The sequence below is a fragment of the Scomber japonicus genome, chromosome 13, assembly GCF_027409825.1.
Source record: "Scomber japonicus isolate fScoJap1 chromosome 13, fScoJap1.pri, whole genome shotgun sequence".
NCBI classification, from domain to species: Eukaryota; Metazoa; Chordata; class Actinopteri; order Scombriformes; family Scombridae; genus Scomber; species Scomber japonicus.
Genome location: NC_070590.1, coordinates 20,224,891 through 20,236,302, shown reverse-complemented (window position 1 = coordinate 20,236,302; position 11,412 = coordinate 20,224,891). Strand labels below are relative to the sequence as shown.

General features: G+C 39.2%; 1 protein-coding gene across 1 annotated transcript; it reads right to left on the bottom strand.

The window, feature by feature from the left end:
• Nucleotides 1–756: 756 nt before the first annotated feature.
• On the bottom strand, nucleotides 757–10,799 carry gnb2 (guanine nucleotide binding protein (G protein), beta polypeptide 2). The gene is made up of 10 exons (XM_053331655.1): nucleotides 10,213–10,799; nucleotides 8,360–8,439; nucleotides 8,212–8,250; nucleotides 7,683–7,789; nucleotides 6,760–6,823; nucleotides 6,318–6,480; nucleotides 4,909–4,975; nucleotides 4,620–4,821; nucleotides 3,136–3,352; nucleotides 757–2,081 (listed from the first exon to the last, which is right to left on the bottom strand). Exons 2-10 carry the CDS (start codon nucleotides 8,414–8,416, stop codon nucleotides 1,975–1,977), a joined length of 1,023 nt encoding a protein of 340 aa, XP_053187630.1. The 5' UTR covers nucleotides 8,417–8,439; nucleotides 10,213–10,799; the 3' UTR covers nucleotides 757–1,974.
• Nucleotides 10,800–11,412: the final 613 nt, after the last annotated feature.

Below are 11,412 nucleotides of genomic sequence, written 5' to 3'. Positions count from 1 at the left end.
TGTTCAACTTTGGTTTAAGGAACCACAAACCTGAAAAAATGAAGAGGAAACATCTGTTTGGTGGCAAGAGATGAGGGAGGGGTGAAACAAATATGCCCTGAAATGAATCATGGGTACAAAAACTAATCTAGACCGGAGTCCCTCAAAAGCCTTCTGTAATAAATAATATTTTATTTCCTTTTCTCAATCTTTCTAAAGCTTATTGTGTGTCCCTCCTGATTCAATAGATTTTGCTTTTTGCAAGAAATTATGGTGTCTCCGAAACATTTTTTAAAAAGTGCACTACACTTACCCAAATTATTAATGCATTACAGTGAAATATTACCAGGAAAAAAAATATATTTAAAAACATCACTGTGATCTGAGCACATGTTTTTATAAACTAACATTGCACTACTGATCAATATCATTCAAGATAATATTTCATTGGCTGATAATTTGCTGCAGAGACCTACAACTATTGAATCCTCAGACAGGTTTTGGTTAAATATCCAACCTTGTGCTTATTATTTAGTTGTAGCTTAGTCTGGATACTTTACACAACACCACAGGACAAACTACTAACTGTTTGATCTGTTAGTCACCCTGTATGTCAGAATACTAACCCATTACTAGTTGTAGGTTTTAATGAGAATGAACAACAAAAAATGTCACTTAAGAAGAAACTCTTTTCAGTTTGACAATCAGACCTCCAAATGTCTTAGAAACCGCAATGTAAAAAAAGAGAACCACAATAATTGGCAGGAGAGGCTATTATTTATTAATATTATATACAATTATACCATCATAATGTCCAGATAACACATTGACAAAGTCAAAGTAGGAATACTGGCTCCTGCTTTATTTAGATGTGTCTTATAATGCTTTCAGTTTTCAGCCACCTTCTGAATCTCAGATCTTTTTTGAGTTAATTGAACTGTATCAATATTCTCTATTAATAATCCTTAAAGTGTATCTGAGGCACACAGGGAGAACATGAAGAAAATAAGTGTATAAAATAAAATAATAAAAGCAAACCTGCAGAACTGATGTACTGTATTTTGGGGGGTTACGTAGCTATAAAAACAGTGACTACATGATGGCGTGTTTCCAGCCAGATGAAAATAAGAGTTGTTGTTTTTTTTTCCTCAGACTCCATCGATCATCAGTCTATAGTCAGTCAGTATTTTTCTTTTTTCCTTCAGTGTTAATAGACTCACATGATTCTCTCCCACCACTGTTCCTCCTTCACATAACCATCTCTGAGATACATGTGGTACTGAGACAAAAATAGTACAGAAAAATTTGTCTGAAGTGCATTTTGGACTTCAGTGTAAACAAAGACAGAATTGTCCAATAACGTCTTCTCCCCTGCTTAACTCGAGGAGCGGTGTCTCTCAGGAAAAAGTGTGTGTGTGCGTTTGTGTGTGTGTGCGCGCGCGTGCGAATGAGGGTGCGTTACTTCTGTGTTAAAAGGCTTCAGGTAATAGTGGCATTTGTGTTTTTTTTATTTGAGAAGCTGAAGATTCAACTGTTTTTTGGTCACATTTTGACATTTTACAGATAATAAATATGTTAGTGTGTGTGTATGTGTGTGTGTGTGTGTGTGTGTGTGTTTGTGTTGCTGTGCACTTAAATCAGCTGTAGGTAGTGTGGGAACATGTTCAGATCTTGTGTCATCTTGTCCTGCATACAGTGGTGTGTGTGTGTGTGTGTGTGTGTGTGTGTGTGTGTGTGTGTGTGTGTGTAAACGCTAAGTCATACTATATATTATGTACAGTACAATGTTGCAGTTTGTCTGTTGAATCTTACATACAGTGTGAATACAGGGTGCAAACTGTGTCCCAAGATGTAAGCAGTGTCTGTTGGATGTGTGTGTGTGTATTTGTATGTGTATGTCTATGTGTGTGTGTGTGTGTGTGTGTGTGTGTGTGTGTGTGTGTGTGTGTGTGTGTGTGTGTGATTGCCGTTTATGTGCATGGCTCATGAAACCAGTCAGTTCCAGATCTTAAGGAAGCTGTCCCAGGACCCGGTGCTCACCGCCATGCCGTCATCCGTCACACCCAGACAGCTCACACGATTGTCATGGCCGGCCAGGACTCCTGCAGGAGGCACGAAGGAACAAAAGAACATTTGTTACTGTAAAATGTTTTGCTCTCGACACTGAGCTGAAACTTCCTTAAACCCACACAGAACACAGCGACCTAGTGTTCATCACCGCTTTAACTCAGCGGTTTGACCAGAGATTGAAATGTTTCACGAAATAAGGCTGCGAACACGGAAATGCGTCTGGAAGAGGAACATGTGAATGAATTAACTGTTAAGTCTGGCATAAAGCTCGGTTTACCCCAAAATAAATGTAGACTTGACATTGTCAAATGGTTCAATCATTTCAGTCATGATGATTTTATATTGTATTTTGCAGGTACATTTACAATTTATGGAGCATCACTGATATTCTGTTTTATAACTCCTGAAGTATATCTTTGGTATTGTCCTCTGTAACTCCAAGAAAAACAACTTGTGATACTTCATTTCTGAAAACTGATTCACTTCTGTTCCCTGATTTATAAAACTCAAACTCAAATGTGTTAACTCACTGTCTTTCTGTATAAACATATATGAATATGATGAGTAATCATACAGAACACTGGAAATGTAAAGTCCTTTAGGTTACAAATGAATAAGAAAATACAAATCCACCTTTAACCAGATATCTCAGCTCACCCTGCAATTCATTTAAAACCAAACTGAATGATTTATCTACATCTATGCAGACAGTTGAAATAATAGAAATAAATTGGCCTTTGAATTGCATATTGAAACTAAGCATGATTTCATGTTCAAAATGAGTCATTAACAACAACAATAACAATGTACTGAAGGAAAGCAAAGTTTTTTTACTTATTCAAATGTTCTTTTTTACTTGTTTTTTTAGTGAAACACAGCAACTGAAGCTCAGATGATATACAATATCATTTAAATGAGGACTATTATGACCCATGTATGGAACTTTGTTGATGCTGAAATGTTTTAAAGTGCACAAATATAACCCAGCAATCATCAGTCTGTGGCCAAAGTATAGTACCTCATAGTACGCTATATTTTCAGATTTGAGTTAAGCAAAACTACAAAACTCTAATCTGTTCCACCCACCTGCTCTGTCTCCCTTCATGGCGTCCCAGATGTTGCAGTTAAAATCATCGTAACCAGCCAGCAGCAAACGGCCAGAGCGTGAGAAAGCCACAGAGGTGATTCCACAGATGATGTTGTCATGGCAGTAGAGGCTGAGCTCCTGGTCTGCACGCAGGTCAAACAGCCTGCAGGTGGCGTCATCTGAGCCTGTGGCGAAGGCGCTGCCGTTGGGAAAGAACTGAGGATGGCGAAAAAGAAGATGGATGAGAGCAGGAAGTGTGGAGGGCTATTAAAATATACTAAACCTCACTATACTATATAAAGATGCTGTTAACAAGAAGAGAAAACATCCTCCTGGGATGATTTAAGATATATTACTAAAATATGGTGATCATGTTTCAATTCATCCACCTGTTGACACACTATTAGGTAACCTATGTGGTGCACCAGTCTAGACTCTAATTAGAGGTCGTTTTCTAATGGTCAGGATGTCCATATATGGTGTTAATTGATAATCTTGTTAATCCTCTAGCGTGCTCCCAGTTTAAATCCCTCCCAAAGCTGGAGACAAGACAGTGTGTGACGTCACCAAGACAAATCCTCATCATGTATTAGACAGTACAAAGGAGCATCACTTTATGCCTCCACTGGGGCAGATATTAATACCTGTTCATTGGAATTTGTCAATAGAAAGTTAATTTTATTATATTCAAAGCTGATGATATTTCAAATGTATGGTTTATGGGTTCAAATGTACATTCACTTTTATCTTTACATGTCTTGATAATATTTTCTGTTATGATGTATTGACATGAGGTATTTCTGTAGTCTTAACTATTCAATTTGTAGCTATTTCCAAAAGTTGTTTATTAACTGGTGAACAATAGAAAATATTAGACCATTAATAGAATACTAATATTTAGAATATTTATTGATGAATATATCAAATGCTTTTTTTCTATTTATTAGGACATAAGAAAAATTTGGTCTGATTCATTTTCATCTCTAGATTTAGTCACTTGGGGAATACTATAGATTAAAGTGACAGTACTTTCACATTCATCTTTAGAGCTCTTCAGGGACTTTCATAAGATTAAATAAATAATGGCCAGAATTAATGCAGTATAGGACAAGATGTCCAGAGCTTCAACCTTTAGTATGGTTCAAGCAACAAAAACACTACGCTTCCCATAATGCAGCATCTTTCTTTAGATCTCCCCCTGCCCAGGACTGTAAATGCCCACATCTTTCAAACACTGTGCCACACTTTGTAAGTTGTTTATTATAAATCTAAAGTTTTCAAGCCCAAGCTGAGGTTACCCTGATGATGTCATCTATCAAGACTTTACAAAGCTGGGAGCTTCAGCAGAAATTATACACCTGTTTTTATTCACTGATTACTTGACAAATGAACTGAACATGTGTAAAAATTGTTGGAGGCTCTATTTAAACTATGTAGGATCCCAGATAAAAACACAGGCTGATTGTGCCCTCAACACACTCACACAGATGGCGTTGATGTCCGACTCATGGCCTGTAAAGGTCTGTCTGCACATGCTGTCCCTGATGTCCCACAGTTTGACAGAGGCGTCGCAGGCTCCTGATACAAAGGTGCGCAGGTCAGGCGACAGGGACAGGCTCATGACGTCACCGCTGTGGCCCGAGAAAACTGTGGTCTGCTGACTTGTCTCGATGTCCCACAGTGCACTGAGGCAGAACACGTGCAGAGTTAGACAGCAATCATCTCAGGAAAAAAAAACCTTGGCTCTGCACGTCTTGGTCACTGTGACTTACCATGTGGTGTCTCCTGAACTTGTTATGATTTGATTGTCATCAACGAAGCGGCAACATGACAGGTAACCTGAGAGAATGGAAAGTATATTTCTTTTGATTAGTTTCTGTTAAATATATATATACATAAACACACACACACACACACACACACACACACACACACACACACACACACACACACTTAGAGATCTTTCTATTTTTCTAAAGTAAGTGGTAGAGTGGCATTACTACTGTAATACAATAAGCATAGGATAGAAATATCACTGTAACATTACACTGAATGTAAAAAAACAAGGTGAGGGGAGAATAGTGGATACCATTCACTGCAGTTATATCAATTTAGATATTAGATATATTATATAAATAACAAATTAGGTTGGAATTGGTTCAAATGTTTACTGTTATGCTTTTATAACTAATTAGAAATGCTACTGTATATAAATATATGTTTAGTCAGTGCACTGACTCTACTTAAAATAACAGTTTCCTTGAAAGAGACCTGATACTTTGGATTATTTTATATTAATCTTTACTATAGCTTGTCCATTTAAACCTTTGTCTTGTTTTAGGAAAACATCTATGTACTCAATTATTGTTTTAACCTCACACAGGCTGCATTTTCCCCCAGTAAAGTAGGGCAGATTGTATATAACTTGGATTTTTGTATCTGAACAGTATGACATGGTTTAGAGAGATTATAGTAAGAAAACCAAACTGAAGCTGTTAAAGTGAAGGAGATGAAAATTAAGGGACGTACAGTAGGTTGTCCTCATCTTCAATGAAAATTGCACTCTTGCATTTGAGACATCTTGATTATTTTGCAAAGTGATTATACTATTAAACCATATATACGATTTTTAATCTACTAATTATGTATTCTACTGGATTCATTATTGTTGTTCTGTGTCCTTCATAGATTGTTAATATAGTATATTTGTGCCCATATGCAAGAAAGCTTACACCAATAAATATATTTTGTGTTCACAGAATTACAATTACATTTCTCTGACTAAAACAGAAATCTACAAGCAAATAGACAGTGTGTGGACACTCTGCTTTTCTCAATGAAACAGAAATCTACACATCTGTTGAACCAAACACACAATCTTCAGATACATGTCATGATACTGTCACAGACAAAAGACAAATTGTGTTAAAATCTAATAGCATACATAACTGCAGTAGCTGCAGTGTCACAAATCTCACAGACAGGAGCTGATGTCTCAGCTCATTACGACTGTGCTACCCTGCGATTAATTAACCATGTAAATGAAATCTTCATTGTTGAGCGATTTGGGACTGAAGCTTTCCCATGAGGCAGAGGACTGCTGTGCGCTTGTTTCATCAGTTTGATACTCACAGGAAGAGTTTAACACAAAAAGACAAATGAGAGTGCAACACCCTCTCACCTGTATGGCCAGGTAGTTCCCTGCTGACCCTGACGTTGCCCTCACGCGTCTTCAAGCAGTAGATGGAGCAGATGTTGTCAAGGCCTCCGCAGGCCACGTAGTTTCCAGAGGGGGCGTAAGCACAAGTCATCACCCAGGAGGAGCGCAGGGGGATGGCGTGTATCTAGGAGGGGAAGGTAGATAAAATATCAGCAGACATGATGTGTAACTTTTGGGAAGAAATCAAATGCAAACCCTTAATAAGTGCATTCAAAAAATCAAATGCTATTAGAAATATTGCAATAAGTCATAGCAGTGGTGGCAAAGGAAACTATTATGACTCAACCACCCTCCTACAACAGGAAGACTTAACTCCACTTTCGCTTCCAGTTTGGACAGAGGCCAAATGTAACTATTCATCCAGCTGATGACCTGGACGGAAGAAGTATTATGCAGACTTTACCTTGTTAGTGGTGTAGCTGTCCCACACGATCAGTTTTCCATCTTGAGAGGCACTAACCAGAAGCCTGTGGAGACAAACGTTTATTATTCATTTATAGTTGAACCTCTTTTGAAACAAACCCATTTTTCCTCAGTCACTTATTTATCCAGCATACAGGCAGAAAGAAAATCTGAAACTAAGATTTGACCAAATATGTCAGAGTGTATGCAGATGTGGAATATAACTGCAGTGTTCTTGCTGTTTGCGCTCTAATGAAGGACACCTCTGGATGTTTTGGCTCCCTGCTCTTGAAAATGTGGATATGACGGAATAACTATAAGTTCAAGGTGCAGATAATAAATTCTCTCTGTTGGCTGGTTGTCAGTTATTTTAAAATCATACACCCACATACATTGATATGTGCTGAAGAGACATTTATTACTGTAGCTCAATTAGCGAGGTAGGAGACCATGCAGTGACATGATCGGTTTGAAACTATACTACTATAGGAAATACAGTTATTTTATATACCAAAATTATATTCTTATTCAATTTTTCATCTAGTCTGGGCCTAGTGTGATCAGTTCTTTATAAATAATAATGTATTTGTGTAATGGAGTTTATGTGTATGTTTATTCTTGTTCAGTTCGCCTTAATGTTTCAAGATGTTAAACTCTGAGCTTAAGGTGGATTCAAACATTGTCACAGAACAGTGTTAAAAGTCTACCGCAGTACAGATTTTCATTGGAATAATTCAATAATTGATTCTTAAACATTTCTCCTTCTGAAAGACTGGGTGATGCTATGATGCTAAGCTGGTTTGACAATTCAGACCATGTTAACACAAAAAGACAAAAGCTACATTTAAATGATGTGCAGCACCAGCGCAAAGTCTTTAATCACAATCAATACCATTAAGAAAAGTATAGTCACTATAGCCTCACCTTGAGTCGGACCCCCAGTGCATTGCGTAGATCTTAGCAAGGTGGCCCCGCAGAGTGCGTCTCGTCCGCATCTGAATCCGCCCCACAGGATCCAGACCAGCAGTTATCTAGGTTATAGTGAGGATCAGTTAATCAAAGAGTTAGGTGTAAAAAATGTTACTTTCATATTGATAGCACTCTGGAATGTAAAGTTCTGACACTTAAAACTAAAACAACATGGGAACAGTTACTATCTCATGCCAAATTTGATGATATTAACAAATGTACATGTCAAATATAGTTTCTGATTGCTTGTATCAAAATAATGTATGAAGCTCAGCACAGCATTAGACCATGAGCACCATGTTAAAAAGTCAAAAAGTCCAGTTTTAAGTCTAATGGGGCTGGATTTTTGCCACACAATATGAGATTTGATATATAAAAAGATTTCAAGTCGCTTCTCTGAATCTTATTTGTAAACCAAACAACTCGCAGGTTTTTGGGGAATCTACATATGTCTTATCACCAGAGACATTCAGTATGCACTCACCTGTGTCAGGGTTGAATCTCCGCATGCTTTCCTGGCATCCTGTAAAACATTGAATCATAGGATGATAAAAAAAAACAACATTACAATATACAATACAGATACAGTATGAAATGAAGGTAGTTCAGGTAAAAACTTAAATTTGACATACTCTTATCTGGTTCCTTAGCTGCTCTGCCTCCTGGCGAAGCTGCTCCAGCTCACTCATTTTGGATTTGTCCGAGCTGTCACCTGTATGTTTGAGGAGAACTTTAACTTTTTATCAGTTTCTCAGAATCCCTAAATTAATACAAACATGTCTGCCACTTATTTTTTTTCCGGTAATTGAGGGATCCACTTTCATCCAAAATGACTCAATTAATTTACTTAAAATATTATCTGTTCCTGATTTGGGAATAAATAAATATAAAACCACATATTTTAATCTCTAAATTTACTGAATTCACAAGTGAGAAAATACCCTGTAATCTGTTTAGGCCTGATTTAACTGAGGAGAATAATCTGTAATGACTAAGCTGCTATCGAGCAGCCAGCATGGCTACCATGCAGCAGACACTGACTGAACGCTCCCTCAAAAACCGAGGAAACCTGTTACACTGTGCACATATATACTGAGTATAATGCTTGACAGAGTCATTTTTATGGCTCCCCTGTCATCCAGGACAGTGTGGTTCCTCGTAATTGACATACCAGGTTAATATGTCCAGGAATAGCTGCAGCTTCATTTCCTAAACTAGAATCCTTTTGCTGTAGGCTAACTGGGGTCACACACACACACACACACACACACACACACACACACACACACACACACACACACACTGTACATCACATCACGCTTTCAGTAGGAAGCAGCATTTCCTGTTCCTGACAGGGGCACAGTTACAAATCCACAGACAGCTTCCCAAACAGGGAGCCTGTGTATTTGCATTTATGCAGCCATTCAAATTCGCGATAACGCTCCAAAGCAGACACGAATCTACAGTACACACTGCAAGGAAGAGCAATTAGCTACAGTAGGTCACTGTTCCCTGGAGGGACCTGCGACCAGATGGATCACACGGCACTAATGGAAGCCAAAAGGGGTGCATCATGGGTCTAGGTCTCCTGGCACAGCTGCTCATTTAGCCAATGAGGAGCTGAGAAGGGGGGGGGGGGTCGATGCATCAAAGATCAGGCCTGGATGGGTCCAGCCAGATGCTCAGATGCAGTTTGTTGCCTTTGAGCATTATAAGCATATTTGTATGTGACAAACACACACAACACAGACAGTTTTGACCTTTTTGAAATATTTTTTGCTTGCTTTATATCACACAGTCTCCACCTGCAGGGACTCACGGCCTATAGCAGCAGATAGGGTGATGATGATGAAGATGAGGGAAGCAAAGTAAAGCTCAGCACCTGAACACTGAAGAAGGTTACCGGTCTTTGAGAGCATTTTTTCTAACACAAGTAGACAGAAATTTAAAGATACCAAGTGTGACTGGCCCCACCCCTCTGAATGCACATCCATCTGATGTATAACTACACCAACATGGCTACATCTGCAACTGGAGGAGAGTGCAAGCCACTAGTAAATGTTAATGTCAGAGAAACTGTGTGGCACAGCCCACTCACCCCCAGGTTTAAACATGCAGGCCTGGGCTGGGAGCTCCCTCAGCTCCGCACTGAAATAAACGCCGCAGTAAAGAGAAAGCGGGTCCAGGCCAGAATGACAGGGTGTAATTCATCAGGATTTTATTTGACTGCCTGCAGATTCCCAATGTATTCAAAGAGAAAGACAGGCCCCATGAATGCACGATACATCACATATTGATCAGCAGAGGGTGGCTGATGAAGGCCTAGCCCACATCTTGTTTCAGATACTGAGCTCCGACAATGCGGATGTAGACAAATTAATTTAGTCGGAATGATGCCATGAATAGGCACATCATCACCCAGCCATCTTACACTGTATAGGCCGGCCCGCAGCTGCTGTCACAGCCTTTGATAATGGGTGGCTACCTGTTAATTCTCCCGATGATTTTGCTGCTTTTTCCCCCCTGCAGTTTAAAAAAAAGAAAAACTGAAAGCAACGTCCCCTAAATCCCGTGGAGGATTTAACTAGATGTCTTTTTCTCTCATTAAAAAAATTAGGTGCAATGAAGAGCAGATGATGACAATCCACTTATATCTCCGTGTATCACGATTAGGCTGATTCCAAATCCTTCAGTAAACAGGCAAACGGAGGAGGGCTACACACATTTCCATTTCTCTGCTTTGGAGGGAGCTCCTGAAAAGATGAAATCTGCTGCTGCTGCTGCTGTGAAGCCGTTTCCTTCTCTTTGGCTTTTTTTTACGCCCGACAAGTTAACAAAAGCATCTTTGTCCAGTAAAGGCGTAAACAAACACAATTATAGCCCCAGCTCGGCCCATCAAAGATTGTCCATTAAATAGTATTCAGTCCGTTTTACTCCGATTCTGCTTTTCGTGACGTTATCCTCGTTTCCTTCCTCTCTTTGGTTTCCTCCTCCCTCTGCCGACACTTCATCAGGACAGCCGCCTCACTCAACAATGCAATACTGAGTAAAATCTGCAAAGTGCCTCATGTAGCCTACAAATAATGAGATGAGGGGGGAAAGTGTCTGCCTGCAAGAAATCAACCCATCAGCAGACTTGCTGCGTGCGTTTTTCTTCCAATATAATGAAGCGGCCCTCTCGGTCAGTTACATCCACACAGTTCCTGTTTTTTTCTCTCTCTCTCTCTCTCTCTCTCTCTCTCTCTCTCTCTCTCTCTCTCTCTCTCTCTCTCTCTCTCTCTCCTGAATATCATCATTCAGAAACAGGCTGCCAGATCACGCGGTGAGCGCTTACAGAAGGATCCTCAAATCCGGGCCATGAAGCATGTTACAACCACACCCATCTCTTAAATACTAGTAAATCCCATGACCCCCCTCTGATCAGACCACTCTGCAGGCTTTTCTTCACATGGACATAGTTTTAGTTTTATCTGTTCAGAAGGTAAATCTAAGAGATCCATGTCAGGGACTTCCAGAGATCCCTGTTTTATTATTATTATTTATTATTTTTATGATTATTTCATGTTTTGCAGGGTGCAGCACAATAAGGAATGTGAGAGTGTGACTCTGGTTGATGGACATAAATAATAATAATCATCCTCTCCACAATAAAAACAACAAATACACGATTTACACTATCAGAAAA

Bases quoted from the DNA above. Each gene is read 5' to 3' on its own strand.
- gnb2 (XM_053331655.1), bottom strand. From the start codon at position 8,416: ATGAGTGAGCTGGAGCAGCTTCGCCAGGAGGCAGAGCAGCTAAGGAAC. The intron at 4,976-6,317 runs GTGAGAGGGTGT...CCATTCTCTCAG, and splicing joins GGAACTACCTGGCCATACAG to GTTACCTGTCATGTTGCCGC. The intron at 3,353-4,619 runs GTGAGTGTGTTG...CGCCATCCTCAG, and splicing joins CGGACATCAACGCCATCTGT to TTCTTTCCCAACGGCAGCGC.